The sequence below is a fragment of the Tripterygium wilfordii genome, chromosome 3, assembly GCF_013401445.1.
Source record: "Tripterygium wilfordii isolate XIE 37 chromosome 3, ASM1340144v1, whole genome shotgun sequence".
In the NCBI taxonomy this organism is placed as follows: domain Eukaryota; kingdom Viridiplantae; phylum Streptophyta; class Magnoliopsida; order Celastrales; family Celastraceae; genus Tripterygium; species Tripterygium wilfordii.
In genome coordinates, this window is record NC_052234.1 from 10,231,739 (window position 1) to 10,251,812 (window position 20,074).

General features: G+C 37.0%; 3 protein-coding genes across 5 annotated transcripts; 1 reads left to right on the top strand and 2 right to left on the bottom strand.

Annotated features, from left to right (window-relative positions):
• Positions 1-1,338: 1,338 nt before the first annotated feature.
• Positions 1,339-5,014, bottom strand: LOC119995696 (auxin response factor 18-like). 2 transcript variants are annotated; one of them, XM_038842200.1, is made up of 4 exons: positions 4,328-5,014; positions 3,071-4,224; positions 1,664-2,556; positions 1,339-1,569 (listed from the first exon to the last, which is right to left on the bottom strand). In XM_038842200.1, exons 2-4 carry the CDS (start codon positions 4,175-4,177, stop codon positions 1,500-1,502), a joined length of 2,070 nt encoding a protein of 689 aa, XP_038698128.1. In that variant the 5' UTR covers positions 4,178-4,224; positions 4,328-5,014; the 3' UTR covers positions 1,339-1,499. The 2 variants fall into 2 exon arrangements, with proteins under 2 accessions (XP_038698128.1, XP_038698129.1); XM_038842201.1 differs by having other exon boundaries at positions 3,071-4,227.
• Positions 5,015-8,019: 3,005 nt separating this feature from the next.
• On the top strand, positions 8,020-11,435 carry LOC119990095 (BTB/POZ domain-containing protein At5g03250-like). Of its 2 annotated transcripts, XM_038835936.1 has the most exons (5): positions 8,020-8,103; positions 8,329-8,422; positions 9,196-9,265; positions 9,377-10,594; positions 10,696-11,435. In XM_038835936.1, coding segments are annotated over exons 1-5 (1,908 nt in total). In that variant the 5' UTR covers positions 8,020-8,102; the 3' UTR covers positions 11,221-11,435. The 2 variants fall into 2 exon arrangements, with proteins under 2 accessions (XP_038691864.1, XP_038691855.1); XM_038835927.1 differs by lacking the exon at positions 8,020-8,103 and having other exon boundaries at positions 8,158-8,422.
• A 1,161-nt stretch (positions 11,436-12,596) lies between these two features.
• Positions 12,597-16,432, bottom strand: LOC119989129 (cytokinin riboside 5'-monophosphate phosphoribohydrolase LOG3). The gene is made up of 8 exons (XM_038834462.1): positions 16,318-16,432; positions 16,063-16,248; positions 15,532-15,629; positions 15,343-15,373; positions 14,597-14,696; positions 13,276-13,346; positions 12,989-13,132; positions 12,597-12,867 (listed from the first exon to the last, which is right to left on the bottom strand). Exons 2-8 carry the CDS (start codon positions 16,174-16,176, stop codon positions 12,772-12,774), a joined length of 654 nt encoding a protein of 217 aa, XP_038690390.1. The 5' UTR covers positions 16,177-16,248; positions 16,318-16,432; the 3' UTR covers positions 12,597-12,771.
• Positions 16,433-20,074: the final 3,642 nt, after the last annotated feature.

The window sequence follows — 20,074 nt, forward strand, 5'->3', positions numbered from 1 at the left end:
ACGTGCGGATGATTAGGATTGTTAATTTCTTTTAGTCTCTGTTTCTTCACAAAACTAAACATTGACTTTGTGTCTAAAAATTTTGTTCTTTTGCAATCCCCAATTGTCTTTGGTTAAAAACAATTAATAAATTATTATTTACATTAATCAAACAAATCTCAATTCCCACGCGGCATCAAGAATGAATGAAACAGAGAACCACGAATAACTCAGATGACATCCATGTATGTGGCATTTTATAGAAATCTCGAGTTCGAGCCTCTCCAATCTCTTCCCCTATAATAAAAAGAGAATGGATGGGACCTTTTATTAATCATTTCCCCCCTTCTAACGTCTAGTCAAGAAAACGAAAATGGGTAGTTGGTGTTGTGATTGAGAGACTTGTGCCTTTCACACAACCCACCTAAGAAGTCTTTTGTTTGATTTTCCATATGGTTCTTTGTCACATACGTGGAAGCATATTATTAGCTGGGAATCATTTTTCATGATCTCTATGAAATCTGTTTGTCGTGTGAAACATCTAATTATGATTTATGATACTTCCTTAACAGACTTAAAAGGAGGGATTAGGTAGGTCAAATCAGCTTAGTTATGCTTTGTAAGCTGTGATTAGACCTTTAACCACCAATTATAAAGCTCTCTAATTCATGCACGAAACGAGTTTTCTTTCTTTTTCTAGGATTGTACATATATATAATATGATTGTTTGGGAAGAAAGTTTTTGGGGTTCTTCTCCTTCTCCTAATTCTTGATGACATTAGAGAATGATTCCAAAATTCCAATCAGAAATTGTATTATGGTCAAAGAAGAGGTGTATTGTGACGCTTTATTTGCGTATCAATACCTCCAACCCTGAAAACTTGCGCATCACGAGTTCTAATAATAATGGGTGCTTTTAGCGGTGTGTTCACACCATTTTTGGCTTGAACTCATTGTGGTTGGACAAAAAAAAAAGTGTTTGGCCAGAAGATGCAATATGACATTATTTTACTGTGATGAGTTTGAAACTGAAATGGTAGGGAGCTCATTCCGCTCTCCACTCAACGTGGTTAATAGCATTTTCGGCATCCAAATACGATTTTTTTTTCAATTTTTTCCTTAATCAATTTTATTATTCCAATTATATTTTTATAAATATGAATTCATCAAAAGTTAATTAATATCAAAAAAATATTTAATTTTATCTGTCACATTATTTTTAGTGACGCATCAAACACTTTTGTCACCACAACTCACTTCATCACATCGGAGTTCGCCTCGCTTCGTAGGAGGTCAAAAACACCACAAACTCCCAAAAGGATCCAATGTCACCACTTCTTTGCAATGAAGACTAACAAATTACCAAAACTAAAAAAAAATATATATAGATTAATGAGAATCCAAAATTTGGAACAGAGGAGTTCCTTCCTTCCTTCCACAGGATCAAAGAAGAAATAATGAACACAGGAAAATGATCAAGCTACGCTGTACATCCGAAACCAAGCGTTTATTATCTCTCTCTAAGTTCCTACATTGTCGCTGCTGGAATCAATTAGGATCGTCAACCTTTTGGCGGATTTCATGAAGTCACTGCCACAATAATAAACACAAAATTAATCAAAAGACCAGATGAGGGGAGTGAATTGCATCATTTTTTTAGGATCAGAAATTCAAAGATGCACACCTGAACGGTTCATCTCCAATTTGCTTGACTGCACCTGCAACGTCACGGTAAAGGACACTGCCGAGTGTCTCGGAATTCTCTATCCTGAACATGTCTGCGAGCTTTCTGTATAATTCTTCGTAAGAGCAGAGCAAAGAAAGATCAAGAGGACGGCCGACGTCATCTGAATCCATGAAAACTTTACAGTGACCAATGTCTAGATTGGACTCAGATTCTTGACACCTTTCCTTAAACCAATGTAATCCTTCATACGTAGATCGCTCTGGCAGGCTTCGCTGCTGAAGAGCAGACCCAGAACAATCTGATACATTTGCCATCTTATCTAAATTCCCTTCAGGGGAACTATTTCCGGAGCAACTGTTGGAGATTTGTTGCTCAGTAAGTATTGGTTGGCCAAAAAGTACGAGTTGGGGTGTCTTTGTCCCGTCAGATTTCTTTGAAGTCTGAACGGAATTTGACATGCTTAGCAAGCAAGACACATCCTCGCTCATGATTGGCTTTTGAAGGATGGGGCTAGTGGATGCTCTAGGCAGTGTTGTACCAGTGAGGTCAAATGGCAGGAAACCGGCCTGAAATAGACCCGAGTGTAGTTTATTGAGGTGGATATCTGATAAAGATAAACCATAATGAGCATGCCTGGCTCCCTGCATGCCAGCAGGAGAGTTGTCCGGTAGACAACCAAAGGGGTTGCTGGGCCCAAGGAGGTTTCCGGTAAATGTTGGGAAACGGAGTTGGCTGTTGAGTGAGAAATCCGGATGTTGTGGCACTCTCAATTTCTTTCTTGGCGGTGAAAAGGGAGAGAGATGGATGGCAGGCATGTTCGATACCAATTCCACCAGCCAAGGGCTCACGCGCTTCACATTTTGAAGCAAATCTGGCTCGTCCCATGTAACCTGCAACGTATGTGATATGATGCGAATTAGAATACAACGGAGATGTACAAAAATTGATCGGGGCAAGGAATCGATTAAAACAAGATGAGGAATTTTGAAATGTCATCACCATTCCGCATGAAATACTTAAATGCATTAGAATGCCTAAATCAATTCAAGCAACAATATACCACAAACCGTTCCGATAACAAATTTATGCAGATTCTCTTATAGATGCAACAGTTTTGTAGATGTTGATGCCTACATTCATCAATTCAAATTGCATAATCCAAGCTAATATGACATCCTTCTGAAGATAAGAAGTGGCCGAAACCAAATGGGAAGCAACATACTGTTTATTGTAACTATAATGTAGAGAAATCAAGATTCTACATCACTACAAGCACCCAATAGTAAATGAAAATACACTAGAAGTGATTCTTCACACCATTACGAACTGTTGTTCCGTAAATTGGAATCCAATGTTGGTAAAGACAACTTAATTCATAAGACAAATTGAAGTAGATGAAAGTACCTGGAGAAGCCTCCAAGGCGAATCTGGCCAGCGAAGGGGATCGGCTACTTGAACAGAAGATATAGTTCCCATGAACCAACTAATTCTCGAAGAATCCTCGGTCTCAAAAGCCATCTTAAACCTCATCTCCGAACACCATCTGATCTGCAATGCTGCTTTCACCAGCGCTGCTTTCACACAAAACTCCGGTGTACTTGCTCGCGGATAATAAACCACCTCAAAAGGCTGTCCACTGGATGCAAGTGTTGCAGCCTCAATTACTGATTCAGGTCTCACTTTCCCTTTCCATCCCATTCCCAAATTCGAGCTCGAACCATTCCTATTTCTCATCATCTTATTCTCATCTTCCCTCAAGAACGCCGAGAACCCTCCATAAGGCACAACACCATTCCCATTCCACCCAAACGAACCCAATTCAGGTCCCCCGCCAATACCCCTCTTAGCCCTTCTAATTCCAATACAAAGATCACCATTTTCAGCTCTCAAAAACACAATTGAATCACCCGCTACAAGTTTCTTCTGGTTCACAAAAGTACTCCACCCTGTAGTCAACAAATGCCTCCTAGGAGTCCCTCTGTAAATATGCCTAAACTTCCAGGTCTCTCCATGAACGTCCTTAGCCAGAATGGTCTGAACCGGAGGATCCGCCGAGTAGTCCAGCCGGGGAAATATCGTCTCCGCACAGTACCGCGGAACAGAGAATCCCCCACCATTATTTGCATCAGATTGAGTCAATGTTTTTGCAAATGAAGCCAGCTTATCTGGTCCTTCAGACCCATTAACCCTTTCGATGCCTTCATCACCAAAATTGGGTTCGTTGCCATTAATGGGTATCAACCTAATCTTGGCATAAACCTCATCGGTATCTGGATCCGCCATGAATTTGACGGCGGAGACTATACAGAGAATGTAAGGAGGGACTCGGGGGCAGGCCTTGAAATCGACGGAGCCAGAGGAGTGCTCTGCGTGGCCTTGAGGGAAGTAGAAGACCTTGGCGTTCACCGCCGGCATTTGGACCATGCCGCCGGCGCAGGCGTGCCATATCTGAGAATCCAAGCGCTTGTCCACATCCTTCACTTTCTCTTTAGAATCCATGAAAGTAATCATTTTTATTGACAAAAAGTCTCGTCTTTTCTCTCTTCGTCCTTTAGTATCTGCTGAACCGCATAAATCACCAAAATCAAACAATCTAATCAATCAAATTGAAGGATTAAAACAAGTAAGTCATTAAGAAATGACGAGTAATGAACTGTTTACCTGTTCAGAGAAGTAAATTAGGAACCTTCAGAATCCAAAATCTCCATAGCAGACTCTGTAATTCCACAGAATCTCAACATTTATTCATCCTCGCAATTCAATTGTTTCAATCTCTTCATTCACCAAAACCAATATCAGCTTTTACCTCTTCAACAGCTTTAAATCCCAAACCCACAGTCTCACACGAAGAATTAATCCTTTAAGAGGGATCCCAAAACATTCACAGAGAATCCGCCAAAACAGAACAAGAATAGAAAAGAAGAGAAAAGGAAGCTACCAGTGAATCTTCTTTGTGGGTTTTCAAAGATTCAATCAAAAAGAAAAAGAAAAAACGATGGCCGACAGGGAAGAAGATAAAAAGGCCATTAACAAACACCAACTCAGAGATGAAAAGAACAGGAACAGCAACTTTTTGGATCATTCAAGAGGCCAAAAAAGCACACGCACGCCTAATAAAGGGCCCTTTAAGCAAAGAAATTCATAAATATATAAATACAATTACAATACAACACTCTGGTTATCAAGACTTATTTGGTAGTGGTAGGAGTAGTAATTGTAGACTTTGTAGTGGCATTAGTTCTTCTTCTTCTTCCTTCTTTTGTGGGTTTTGATTATTTTAATGAGATTTCTTACCTGTTTCTTTGGATCTGAAGAAAACTGTGTCTTCAAAAGCCAGCAAAACAACAAAGATCTCTATTAAGAAAACTATCCAACTTCCTCTCTTTTATTAATTTTGTTTTCTCTCTTCAATAAAATATATATTCATTAATTCCTTGCTGATTATTTAATTAGATAATTTTGGATTTCCTTTTCTTGTTTTCAATTGAGTGTTGTTTTGATTACCGACTCACTGGTCTAACCAGACAAGTTAACCAATGAAAGGGGTTTGTGGTTTTGTACATAGTTGAAGTCAACCACAGTAAAAAGTAAAAACCAACAGAAAAGTAACAGATATTCTGGTTAACTAGGAGTCTATATGTCCAGCACTCCAGCCCAATAAGTAAACCTCAATCTCATGTGAATCTGTACTGCCCATCTCTCCTTGACTCAAAAGTAAATGTGGGTGTAAACAAAAATTGTTTTTTTTTTAAAAAATTTTAACATAAAAATAATCGACCAATGAGTCCGCGATCATTTTTTGACAAACAAAATTATTTCACTACTTACAATAGATTCTGAGTAAATACTTAACTGGGATTCTGGTAATAAATGCTGCAGCACATACCCATATAAGTGGACATTCTATATGCATGAAACATTTCCTTTTTTTTCACAGAAAAATGGTAATTAGGTCATAAAGCAGACTGTGTCATTGTTACCTCCAAAAAGTTTAAACAAAGATTTGAATGAAGTAAGTCAACATGTAAAGTAAAAACAATTGGGTAATAACACAATGTTGGGTGAGGAATGAGGACTCCAGAGTTGGCTACTAAAGTCAATCCAACTTTTGAATTGAATACACGATCCCCCAGTCAATCTATATATTTTTAGATGTCTAAAAGCTTACAAGTTTTGAAACTTTTTACCGCATGAGCTTGATCATGTTGACATGCAACACACCATGTTACTCTTCTAATCACAACATTGTTGCTTCTTAACTACCCACACATACATATATAAGCTAATATTATCAATGAGTATATTTATTCTGAAGTCTGGAATGACATCATACCCACTAAACATTTGATATGAGCCTCAACAAAGGTTTCGTGTGCACAAAAGTTTATCTCTTGAGAATAGAATAAGATGGGTCAAATCCCAACATGTGGTGGACACCAAAATATTTATCTCGATGGGAATTGAATTCATTTCCAAGTTCATAGGATTTGACTTCAGAAAGATTTACTAACGAGACTATATATCGCCCAAATGGTTGAAAACAACCACACCCCAAAAATTGAATTCAAAGTTTTTATCTTTATATGATTATTAAGTGATAATAATAAGAGCACGTAGGCAGGTTTAGGCACATATTACCCTCTCTTAAGGGTGGGGTCATCATGTTATGCACTGTAGGGCCTTTAAGAGTTGGGAAATGTTATTGTTGCCAAGGACGACATTAGCTAGAAAGAGACCCACGAACCATAAAAATGAGCTGCCAATGTATGAGATGATCCATATATGGGTGTGGTTGGAGTTCAAACAACAATACCAACACATGACTTGCTTAGCCCCACCACCATATACTAACATTAGATCATTACAATTGAAAAACACACACACATATATATACATCATCAATTAATTCCATGACTTACCCAACTTCTTATGTATATAATAATTCCAGACAGAACCTTGAAAGGCTCTATTTGATGTGTCAATTACGTTGCCTTCAAATGGAAAATTTCTCCAAAATAATTATTTTGATTGGTTTAGACCGAACCATCAAGAATAAATAGTCACAATTTGACTTGGATCCTGACCTTTTGGTCCCAGCATTAAATTATCTTTTCCTCGCATTCTCCAGCAACTTCAATCGTAAAATCAATTATATGTTTCTAAACCAAAAATAAAACAACGACTCTATTATAAATAAGCAAAATTAATTCAAATATTACTATTGCATGATTTTCAATTAATCTTGCTCTTGGATTATCAAATTATTATTTATCATCACGAGCCCACTATGCCACACCGTATCGGCCGCGCCAGTTCCTTAATTCCAAAGTTTTCATTATTGTAATTAGTCAATAATTTACTCATTTATTTGCAATAAATACTGCGACTGTTTTCACTTAAGGGAGCAAAAAAAAAAGAGTCAGTAACCGTAGGACGATGCAAAAGAAAATATCTTCTTATTTTCCTTCAGTTTCTTGGCAACCAAACAACAGGGAAATTATTAAAAAAATAAAATGAAATTATAACTGCTATAATTAATTTCCTATATAAAAAGAAAAAAACAACTTAATGAGGAAAGCAAAAACCAGATTATTTCGATGTGAAATAGATCGACAATCAAACATTCAATTGATCATTTCTACACAAAAGCATTTAACCACACCATCTTTTGCACAATTCTCTCTCAAAATGGCTTAGGGCAACTCGATTTAGGGTTTCGTCAGCAACACAAGGAAGTCGATTTTGTATTACTGGCCATTTGATATAAAAGTTGATCCAACGGCTAAGAAGCTTGTTCTCCTTAAAGACTTGACTTGTCTCTTTAACTCGACAGCTATGAGACAACAATAGCAGGCAGAATGTGATCGGATGAGTGTCAACTCATCCGATCGTCTGACACAAAGCATCTTCCACGTGTTCTAATCCTGATGCACCATGACGCATTATTTTCTATCACATCAGTCACAGTCGGGTGTATTTATACATTTCGCACTTGGAAAACTCCACTTATAGCAAATTTGGGGAAATTAGAAGAAAAAAATTGTCAGAATTCAGTAATGAATTAGACACGTGTAGGCACGGGATAAGGTTGTTGATTCGGCTGCGCAGCCGGTTTGGCCGCCGACGCCGGCGGAGGCACTTGATTGCTATTCGAAAGTCGTGACCACTTGAATTTACTAATTTAGGGTGTAGTTATGAACAATGGGCTTCAAACCTGGGCCCTGCTTGTACAATTAACTAGTTTAAGATCCAGGCTTGGGCCAAGCCCAAAACTGTTACCACGGGCTTGGTTCAATATAATGAGAGAGAAAGTATGGGCCCAAAAGTATATATGGTCTTAGAATTCACATGGCAGAAAAAGCAGGGGTGGGGATGATAAGGAAGAGACAAGTAAGGAGAGAAAAAGGAGGAGATCACAGTCAAGTGCAGCTCCAGGAGTTAGACACTGCGACCGCTTTCTTCTCTCCTTTCACTTGTTGCTTTAGACTCGCTACCTCTCTATTTATCTCTCTTAACTACTACCATGAGAAGCATATCCCCTCATTCTTTTTCTTACATTGGTCGGACTTTTTTTGTTTTTGTTTGGTCCCTTCGCATTTGTCTTTTCATCATCTTTGGTTATTACTCTTTATCTGTTTCTTTTTTGTCTTCTTGTGTGACAGTGTTTAACTTGATGGTTGCTAATCCACAATCACAAATGGCGTGCATGACATTGGGTTCTAAGTCTGAAGTATTTCATCGTGAAGGAAAAACTTGGTATGTAAGTTCTATCTTTTATGCAATTTTGCAAATATAGGACTTTTGCATGTTTTTTAGATGATAAATTGTACATGGGTTCTTCCGTAAATCGGATAAGATGTTTCACGTTCCTCTGTTGAAATTGAATCTTAATGTGTAAGTTACAATTGGAGTTGGATGATGGGTTTGCTTCTGATGCAGTGATTTGGTGGTCATTTATGTATTGTATCTGTTTGTGTTAATGTCAATGAGAACGCGGGGTTAGCCAGTGCAAATTGTGATTTGTTTGCAGTTGCAGATATGCTTTGGGAGCCTTAAAACCGGGCAAATTGTCCTTGGCATTGGGGATTAGTTAACTCAAGTTTTATTACTTTTGGAAAAAAAAAAAAAAAAAAAATTTTTGTTGCATACAGCTCAATTCTCTCCATCCATTCCTTTGCCATATCGGTTACGTAATTTGTCTTTTTTATCTTTTGGTGATTTAAATTGTGCTCATTTATAAGATTGATCTACACCACTTAGAAAGGAAACAAAGAGAACCGCAAAAACAATCTCAGAAGATTAAGGGTAAAGAATATGGCCATAAGTTATAGAAAGACGATTGAGAGGTTCAGTGGCGGTATGGAAAATCAGGGAAAGTACAATAGAAGATGAAAAGAAAGAATTTTATACTAGAACTTTACAGTGCTATGCTATAGATGCAAATGTTTTAAGTAGTTTCTTTTTGTTATCATGTACCCTTTTACGAATGAACTTGGGTTGTATCTTGGATCTTATTCATGTTTTTCCAGGCTTTGCTCAACTGGGCTTCCAAGCGACGTTATGATTGAGATTGGAGAAATGTCATTCAATGTCCACAAGGTTCAAATTTTTTAATTTCTTTTTGGCATTTCTAACCTATTAGTTGCTTGAATTTTCTCTTCCTGTGTATTTGTTACCGTACATCTCACTCAAAGTTGGCATCTGGTGCAGTTTCCATTGCTTTCAAGAAGTGGGCTTCTGGAAAAGCTTATTGAAGAGTTTCCTACTGAGGATGGATCTGGTTCTGTCTTGAAACTTCAAGACTTACCTGGTGGAGCTAAGGCATTTGAACTTATTACCAAATTTTGCTATGGCATTAAAATAGAGCTCACCCCTTCGAACATCGTCAGCCTCAGATGTGCGGCAGAGTACCTCCGAATGACTGAAGATTATGGAGAAGGAAATCTCATTGCACATACAGAGGCTTTCCTTAATGAAGTTTTTAGCAATTGGACAGACTCTATAAAAGCTCTTGAGACGTGTGAAGAATTTCTCCAATATGCAGAAGAACTTCACATTGTCTCAAGGTGCATCGAGTCATTGGCAACTAAGGCTTGTACAGACCCACACCTGTTTAATTGGTCTGTATCCGAATGCAGTGACACACAGACTGCATCAGCTCCTGCCTTATGGAATGGACTATCTGGTGCAACTAAGCCACCGTCTACGACCAATGATTGGTGGTTTGAGGATGTTTCATTCCTCAGATTGCCTCTCTATAAGCGATTGATTTTAGCCATTGAATCAAGAGGCATGCAGCCTGAGACTATTGCTGCTTCCCTCCTATACTATGCTAAGAGGCGCCTTCCCTTGATGAATATGCAGGCAACCTATGACGTAAACCATATCAATCCAGGGACTACCATATCCACCCCTTCTGAGGCTGATCAAAAGGTTCTTCTCGAAGACATTGTTGGATTATTACCAGTTAAGAAAGGTGCCACATCCACCAATTTTCTGCTTAGGCTGCTCCGAGCTGCAATGGTGTTACATGCAAGTCCATCATGCAGGGAAAACTTGGAGAAAAGGGTTGGAGCACAATTAGACCAAGCTGTCCTTGTGGATCTTCTCATACCAAATATGGGTTATTCGGTCGATACCCTTTATGATATAGAGTGTGTTCATAGAATTCTTGATCATTTCAAGACAGTAGAACTGGGAGGAGCTATATCATCTTCCCCTTGCATAGTTGAAGACCAGTTGACGAATGGAACTGATCCACTTACGCCTATCACAATGGTTGCCAATCTAATAGACGAATATCTTGCTGAGGTTGCTCCAGATGTTAATCTGAAGCCTCCGAAATTCGAAGCACTTGCCGCTGTTGTCCCGGATTATGCTAGGCGTCTCGATGATGGCATTTATCATGCAGTTGATGTATACCTGAAGGTACTCAATGTGATGAATACTATTACTATCAGCGTTATATTTGCTAAATGCCAATATTTCTTTTACATTAACCAGTCCTTTTAACATTTTTGTGATTTCAGGCACATCCTTGGCTTACAGATATGGAGAGAGAGCAACTTTGCAGGCTCATGAACTGCCAGAAGCTATCGTTGGAAGCCAGCACCCATGCAGCACAGAATGAGAGGCTACCTCTCCGAGTGATCGTCCAAGTTCTCTTCTTCGAACAAATGCGACTCCGCACATCAATTTCTGGCTGGTTTTTTGTGTCTGAAAACCTTGAAACCTCACAGAATCCTGATGGAAGCATAGGGCTCCCAAGGAATGATGAGTCCAATAAAATGGACAATGCACAAGACTGCGCTGTGGCTTTTGACATCGCGGAGCGTGTTTCTGATCTTGAAAAGGAGTGTTTAAGCATGAACCAGGAGCTTCGGAAGTTGGCGAAATCAAAGAGAAGCTGGAAGATATTCTCCAAAAAGCTGGGTTTCGGGCAGAAATCCCGCCATTGCAATGTCAAAGAAACAAAATCATGTGATATGAAGACAACGGCTTCATCACTGAATGGAAAACAAGGCCATCACAACAATGCTGAGGTACTTTGTTAAAACTTTTGTTAAATCCAAACCAACTAGAAATTAAAAGATCTCTAGGATTCTTTGTTGTATTTGTTTCTTGAAGATTGTTGTGATTCTTTCCTGCGTGAAACATAGAGGGGTCAAAGTGCTGTATGGTTTAGAAACGTAGTTCTACTAATGTTTTTTTTGATAAGCAAGTTCTACTAATGTTTCCTTTCATGGCTCTGAAAATATATGATTTTGTGAAACAGTCTTACGGATCCTAGTATTTTTTTTTTGTCTTATCCATCCCAAATGTGAGAAAATACGTACACGATTTCATATGAATCATGTGGGGCATCTAGAACCCACAATTTCACATGAGTTATATGCATTCACCTCAGCATTGCATTGGAGATATCTGGTATATTGAAATTTTAATCACTGTCAATACATAATGGATAGATGTGGTATGAGGCCCAGCCCACAAGCCCAAACACGAAGTTTTTATGCAATGGCCAGGAAGAAGGCCCAATGGGCTCCATTACACCAAAGATGTACTAGGCCTCAAATGTAAGAAAACAGAGTCTGAATCTTGTGATTAAGAACTGTAAATAAAACCTCTCTCTCAATAATGTTATTGCAAGTTTTCCCTTTATGGATGATCTACCTTTTTCTTCTCCTTTCCACACTCTCAACATCTTTCAATTCAAACAAAAACTAACGATTTTGACAAATCGAAAGAGGGGTTTTGAATGACCAGACAGGGATTGTTACATATCAGAAAAGTCTACTATTCTTCAGCATCATCTCTTTCACATAAAAATCTTTCAAAATTATACCCATAACCCACAAGCCTCCAAATTGGACTTCCCACCACCACCACCACCAATCAGTGTCATCAAACCACAAACAATTGGTCAACTAAACTGGGACAGAGTTCAAGGTATCATGTTATTGTCCTAAAATTGTCCATGGCTGCAACACTAGTTACTGGTCCTTCTCTTACAACATGGATACATGTCATTGTCTTATTAACAAAGGAGACCCATTAGAAGGTTATGCCAAGGAAGACCACCTGGTCCCTCTTTCTGTTACTGGTGGTTAGTAGTTGGTATGAGTTAGGCCTGCCTGTTGTCCTTCTCTTAACAGCAAACAAGTAGTTGGAACACAGATTGGAAACATGTTTACACTGTTATCCCCCTCTCCATTGATGTTTACTTATGTTACACATAGCAGTTATCCCCTCCTTATTTTGCAATTATTGGTGCTGTTTGATTCACTGGTTTGATCCAGATTTGCATTTTGTTTTAAAGAAGAAAGAAAGCAAAGGAAGCTAAAACAGCTAGTAATCAGTAAACATGTAGTTAGTCAACAGTTGAAAGGGGAATTGTTCATAATCCTCTAGTACAGTACTACTCACAACTACTTGAAAAGTAAACCAAAACATTACTAAAAAAATCTTGAAGTTCCATATATCAAGATCAATTGTACGGTACTACTTACTCGAGATCAATCTCTGAGTGTTTTTAAATTAGCTTATTCTAAATGCAACTTCAATCTACCTCCCCCTTCCACCCTTCCATGCAGTGTAACTCACAATCATCTGGAGATATCATATGTTTGATGAGAGTATCCAAGTTGCTCAATCTCCCAGCTCAACTTTGAAGCAACTCTTTCATGGCAGGGGACATACTCCTAACAAATCATGAGATTAAACAAAAAATCAGTAACAATATTTAATTGTGATAAGTTTCTGCTACAGAGCAAGAGGCAGAGTGAAGTAGCATAGGTAAAGGAAAGAAGTTCTTGAGATTACCTCCAGTTTCTTCACCAACTCTTTTGCTGTTGGTGCAGAGACAATGATTTGGCGCGCACTTGGGCTAACAAATCCCTCTTCCACAGCTTTGTCGATAAATGAGAGCAAGGAATTGTAATATCCATCAACATTCAGCAATCCCACCTTCAAAACATGGAGCATATCATTTCTCATTTTATTCTAAAAATCAGTAGAGATTTTATCAGCTTAATCCAGATATAGAATTGTAGTTAATTGGAGTACAAGACAGGAACACAGCATAAGAGTATTGTAGACACATGCATTACCGGCTTGTCATGAATTCCAAGTTGTGCCCAGGTTATCACCTCAAGTAGTTCCTCCAAAGTTCCATAACCTCCTACAAGAAAAATCACGGTACTTATTTTTAATACATTCACATTGTAGCAGCAAACCCCAGCATGAAAGCCCAGATTTTTCACAAACACAGATAATAATGTTTCACCAGCATGCAGTATCTCATGTCACGTTCAATTACTTACTTTATTACTACAAATTAGCGACTGCCTGTCATAATTTAATTTGACTAAAAAGTTCTCAAGTTCCCCCACTTGGTGTTGATGGGCAAGGTTTTATTGCTAGCATCATGAGGCTCTTTATGATCAGTTAACTTTTACATCTAAACATGGTCTTCATTGCTGCCAACCTTTGTGAGAACAGAGACATAATCTTCTAGCAACCTGTCCAGGTCATAATGGGCTCTCATCTTATCATGCTACTGAGTCCCCCATGGAGAGAAAAAGGACTGTTGTGCCCTTGCTTGCCCTACATCTTTCTATGTTTTCAAAGCTATAGATAATTACTAATAAGGGGTGAACATCATTGCCTGTTAGGTTCAGGTTCAGGTTCAGGTGCTAGTTGGCGAAAACTATTTGATTGCAAAAATGGGTCTGTGTGTCTTTACCCATTATGTGCTAGGAAAATTTTGGTACAGAAAAAAACTAGAGCTTGAGGGACTAGTTAAGAAGGGAAAGAAAAGAGTATGTTGACAAATAAGCAGAGTTCCTCTGGTCTAATTTTCAGTGTAAGATGTTGATGGGTCAAGTAGGGTTTGAAGGGTTGCTGTCTAACCATGGTCTTGGGGTTCGTGAGGGACAGTTCAAAAAGTTGTGTTTCTTTAGACTTCATACAGTTGTTTTCAAAGAAATAAAAGTTACTATAATGAGTATCAAAACACAACCAGCGACAACAGTTTGATTTAGCTGACATTTTGTCATAATCTCATGAAAATGAAGCACATGAGTATCTCAACAAAAGCAAATGTAACATGAAAGTAGCTAACTTGCATTTAATCAGCAACTTAAAAAAACCAGCAACTAAAAGTGAATTAACAAAGGATTTTACTAGTGTAACTTCTTACCAGAAACATTTTTGAAGATGGGGAGAAGAGGAAAACTTTCTTTAATATCAAGTGGTAGCAAATAGATCAAACAAAAGAACATAGTAATCCCCAAAAGAATCAAAACATGAGATCTGCTAGACCTTACATGCTAAAACTAGTAAAAGTAAAGCAGCTGTGGTATAAATGATATCTTGAGTTGCCTTAGAATTTCCGTGCAAGTGAGAGTTTTAAAGGGCTTGTAGTAAAACCTGGTAAGGCAATAAAGGCATCAGAATGCTTAGCCATCTCAGCCTTCCTTTGGTGCATGCCTGCTACTGCCTTCACTTCCCCTACTGTTTCACCAGTTAACTGCGAAAAAGTATCATAAGCACAGAAAAGGTCAAAGAAGCTGAAAATTTGAGGAGAGTGTTATGCAGTGAAGCAATGATGAGTCTTTCAGAAACGATGGACAAAAAATTGCAATGATTTCATCTTAGCCAGTAAAGTTTTCAGCTAAAAAATATTAATGAAAACTGGGTACTCCAATCTTAGAAGATGTCAAGGAAGAGAAACCAAAAAGAAAATTTCCTTGAACAAGTGAAAAAAATGTATGAGGGAAAAGAGTTTGTGCTAGCTGGGAGACAAAGAATACAGCAACAGAAATCATGAAAGCTTGTATATATGGACAAGGCTATCAAGCACCCATCGGAGAACCATAAAAATCTTGAGAAACAAACAGAAAATAACAGAAGGGGCTGTTTACAGCCAATAGAAAGAACAACCAGTCAAGATATTGAAAAGAACGGCATACAAATTAAAAAGTAGCTAAAAGCAAAAAAAAAACAAATCCAAGATTTGAAAAGAAATAAAGAAAGTGAGGAACAAATATCAGAACTATATCCACCCAAGGCAAGAAAAAAAAACTGATTTAAAATAAAATATGATTTCTCCTTTAAAAAATTGTGTAAATGAAGAAGAAAAGTGTCCAAACTTTTTCTGGCTATAGCAGACATACCTCTCGAGGCATGAGCGTCTTGGGAATAACTCTGCAGGAAGACAATAACATGACAAGAATTAGTTGAAATGAAGGACAAAACCATGATTAACACATTCCTAGCTCTCTTAATTGTGTTTCTCACTCTTTTATATATTTGATTTCAATATGATGTTTGAGGACAAAAGTGAATAAGGTAGAATGTCTTACCCCATAACATGACGACCGCCATCATGAACAGCTTGTGAAACCAAACCCATCAAACCTATGCTGCCCCCTCCATAGACCAAATCAATGTTCCTTGACACCTACAAAACACAACACCCAAATCATATTGTCAAACCCATTTCGAAATAACAGTAGTTATTACATGAAGATGCCATGGCTACAGAATGATGACTACATTGGGTTAATCAGAACACACATTTACACATAATGCCAGACCAGCAAAGAGGATGTTTCACTCTGACAAAAGAAACCCATAATTTTAAAACTAAACTGCTCACAAACCAAGCAACAAACAAGTAGTGAACATAATTAAGTATTACCCAAAATCAAAATTTTCTGTAAATTTCAAGCAAGACCCATTCTCATATACATCTTCAAGAGAGCAAACAACCATCAAAGCTTCTAACTTTACCAAATAGTAAAAACAGTCATCCCCGTCCAACCCACAAGTGTAAATGCCAAATGAAAAGGAAATCAAATGAATCAAAGTGAAGTCAATATTGGACACAATACCAATTCCCTGCCAAGCTCAATAGCAGCATCTTGATAGCTAGTCTTCTTGCCTTGACTACTCCCACAGAAGACGCAAATCCTCCTGAACCTTGACTGATGCATTTCACTCCCCATCTCAAAAATCACTCTCCTTTCTTTGATTTTTGTAGTTTAATCAGTTGTGGCTACTCTACTAGCTTGAAGACTCTACGATTGGTAGCATGGACATGTGTCAAAGGAGGATTCAAGCAGAATAAACACACTAGCTAAACTTACTTTCTTTGTGTGACCACTATTGCTACTAGTAGTAGTACTCTGCCTCTTTCTTTCTTTGAGTGCCTTCACTTCATGCGTATTGGTATATATAAACCTCAACACACGTGAGTGTACCCTCTACAGCACGCTCGCACCACATCTCGCACGCATACACCTAATATTGGCACGCGTGGACTACTTATTTTATGGGTTTTCTGATTTCTCCCCTGTTTTGCCCAAGTAAGTAATTCTTTTTGACAGCATCACTAGCTCATATGACATTCATGTGTGAAGTATCTCATAGAGATTTCGAGTTCGAGTTTCTCTGTCCCCTTCCCCTGTATAAAGAAAATAATTATTCTTTTACAATATCTAATTAATCCATTTAATTTTGACAAATGTATTGTTTTGGATTGCCAAATAAATAATTATATAGCTTCTTCTTTTGTCCTTTCTCAGTTCATTTAAATGCGAATTAGACAGTGCATGTTCTCTGTTGGATCATCAACCAGCCAAATGTGACAAAAAAAAAATTACTGTCAAATTCACAACTTTTACCATAAAGGCATTAACCTTTTAGCAGAAAATATATGTGTGTGTGTGTGTATATATATATATATATATAACATTAACATATGACAGATAACCACAATTAATTCTTTAATCCTCTCCTGGTGCAGATATGGGCATTCCTCATAATATTGTGTTATATATACATACAAGTATGGGTGCAAATGCATATATTTATTTTAATATAGAACAATGTGGGCAGATGATTGAATAAAAAACACAGGGACTGAGTAAGACATATCAGCTTGTGCCCTAATCGACCTTCCTTATTCGACACAGTTGTTGTCTTCATAGGAAACATTTCTCTTCCCCATAAACCCATACACTATATATATATCTATAAGCATATATGCATGCTGTTTCAGATCCACAACATTTGATCACCACCAATCACATCTCCTATTCCAAAAACCCACATCAAAAGATTAATTATTTTGAATAACCCACTTGTTAATTTGTTAATTGCATAAAATTTTGAAGTCTATATTTTATTCTTGGTACCATATTGATACCAGGATTGCTGGAACTGAAGCTATGCTATTAAACTAATTGTGGGTTTGTTTTATTAATTAAGATTGACAATCCCTATGATTGGCCTTTATAGGCGCTGTTGTTAATTTCTGACCAAGTTTTTGAGATTATAAATTACTCCAGATGATCACTGTTTACTAAATAAGGAATTGAGCTTGTTAGCTTAGGGTCTTGTAAATTAATTGAGTACTTCCTTGCATGCGCATACATATATATATGTTGTATATGATGCTTGTTTTTCGTTTGTTTTGCTTGTAAGTGTCGCGTTTACACATGTTTGTGCCACTCACTTTGAGTCTGTACATATGTTTTGATTTTTATTTAATCACCATTAGTTAGTTCATTCCTACTAGCTAGACTTCTATACAAAATTCGTGAACAAAATTAATTTTCATGAATTTGGAAAGTATTTAAAAAATAAAATTCTGTTGGGCATGCCTTGTTAGAGTGTTAGTTGAGCTGGTTCTCTGATCAATATATTTGTCTTATTAAATCGTTCTTGCTATACAGCTAGCTAGCGCACATAAGAATATCATAAACTAATTACATTGAACATAGAAGATTATTAAATATTATTTTTCAATTATTGAATTTTTAGCTGGATGAGAGTAATTACCAGATAAAGAAATGTCATGTACATGCAGGAACCTGTTTTGAACCAAATCCGACCTATTCTTTATTACATTCATTTCCCAATGCAATATTGAGTTACATTCTCTTATGGTGGAACCCGCAGCTACTATCCGTCGGATGCACACAAGTTTAACTCATTGGATTTCCATATTATCCCACAAATTACAGATGTTAGACAATCTCATGGAAAATCCATATGTAAACTCGTGCTTCTCGATAAGATTGAACCCTAGTGAAAAAATATGATTAACATACTCCTTGCCATCGGATCAATACCATCATTCACAATATTGAGTCACATCTGGTTGTAGGCTCCCATAACTTGTTTGTACTCTACCTCTTTAACATATTTAATCGTTAATAGTGTTAATTTCTTTATATATGACGTATATACTCTTAATATATATAATTTCATGCTTTTGGAAAGTGATATAAGTCGTAATTATTGGTGCTGCAAGGTTTGGAATACTTTGTAACCTCATGTCTTTCACCGCAAAATCAAAGTATATATGTACAGGTTATATATATGTGTATGCCAAAGCTTGGACACGTATAATTGATCTTGTCCTCTCTTTTTATCTTTCTCTAGCTTCTTCCATCAAAATTATTAGCAATTATTCAAACCAACAAACAAGAATGCCTGTGTGTTATAACACTTTTGTTGCAAGTTGTAATTTGAAAAATTGAAAAAGTAGTGACGTAGAACAATTAAGTTGCATGTAATTTAGTTTGTCGGCATTTTAATCGGAACAAGAAGTGATGTGTGTGTGTCACATAATTAATTAACCACCGACCTTTTTCTTCTTCTTCTTCTTCTTCAATTTCTGAACCCTTTTTAGCTTTCAATGGTCCTTGAAGGATCAAACACAAAGAAATGAAAAAAGTTATCTTTGTCTCTACAAAAGCTAACCCAAAAACATCACCCTCTCATTGAATCGAATAATAAGGTTTTTTTTTTCTTTTTCTTTTGGGACTTTTTCACTTTCAATATTTTTGACCACAGTAACTATTGACTTTTTCTGAACTCGATTCTTCTTAATGCCCCTTTTATTCGATGGTCATGACCATGTATAACTAACTTCATTACAAAAGAAAAATGATGATCACTATTGACAACTTTCATTTTGACCCTAATCATTAACATTAGATACAAGTAATCAAAGGTAGTCTTAATCTTGGTGGGCATGATAAATCTTTCAACTGTAGAGAAAAAAAAAAAAAAAAAACCAATCGGTCACAGTTTTGACCCGCCGCATTTATGGATGAAAACAAAATTCGCATATGAGAATTCTCTTACTATTTCATGTAACATGTCCCTAGGTATATAAGATTATGCACGGCGGGCATGCATATTCTCAAAAAAAAAAAATAAAAAAAATATATGTATGTATGTATGTATATGTGTGTGTTTTTCACCTTCTCTTTACAAGTACGTGGACAATTATTTTCCCTGAAACTTGATGCATTGTACGATAATAAGTCATTTCGTGCAAAGTTTCTGTGACCAGTCTATTCTGGGATCCATCTCTCTCGTAGAGTTGTAGTCATGTGAGAGTTGGCTTTATCGCTCTAGACCTTATGTTATACACTAAATAGTTTTACCTTATAATTCGCCGAAAGTGCATATATGATATTTTCTCTATATATTGTGTCATTTATATATCTGCATCCATCAGTCAATATATATATGTATGTATGTATGTACTATGAACAAAAAAAACACTTATTTGCCTCTTTTTTTTCCAGAGAAAAAGCTGAAAGAAAGTGTTGTCATGCTTTGTCCCCCAAACCTTAGAGAACGTCGACGACGCATTTAGATCATGGGTCGACCAACTTGCATTTCTTTTTCTTTTTCTTTTTCTTAAATTTTGGTATTGGACCTATGGGTATATATATATATATATATGTGACTGACACAAATTCAAAAGTTTTTCACTTTGTCATTCTAAAAAATTATTAGTATTACACTACTTTTGTTTTTTTAACGAATTCAGGCTTAGTAATTACGATGCAAGCTACTTTTTATTGTAGACATTAATCTTCA

Coding starts and splice junctions, on each gene's coding strand:
- LOC119995696 (XM_038842200.1), bottom strand. CDS start 4,177: ATGATTACTTTCATGGATTCTAAAGAGAAAGTGAAGGATGTGGACAAG. Junction 2,557..3,070: donor CGCCTTGGAGGCTTCTCCAG/GTACTTTCATCT, acceptor CATACGTTGCAG/GTTACATGGGACGAGCCAGA. Junction 1,570..1,663: donor ATTGGAGATGAACCGTTCAG/GTGTGCATCTTT, acceptor TTATTGTGGCAG/TGACTTCATGAAATCCGCCA.
- LOC119989129 (XM_038834462.1), bottom strand. CDS start 16,176: ATGGGGAGTGAAATGCATCAGTCAAGGTTCAGGAGGATTTGCGTCTTC. Junction 15,374..15,531: donor GGCGGTCGTCATGTTATGGG/GTAAGACATTCT, acceptor GTCTTCCTGCAG/AGTTATTCCCAAGACGCTCA. Junction 13,133..13,275: donor TTGGAATTCATGACAAGCCG/GTAATGCATGTG, acceptor CATGTTTTGAAG/GTGGGATTGCTGAATGTTGA.
- LOC119990095 (XM_038835927.1), top strand. CDS start 8,190: ATGAGAAGCATATCCCCTCATTCTTTTTCTTACATTGGTCGGACTTTT. Junction 8,423..9,195: donor CATCGTGAAGGAAAAACTTG/GTATGTAAGTTC, acceptor ATGTTTTTCCAG/GCTTTGCTCAACTGGGCTTC. Junction 9,266..9,376: donor TGTCATTCAATGTCCACAAG/GTTCAAATTTTT, acceptor CATCTGGTGCAG/TTTCCATTGCTTTCAAGAAG.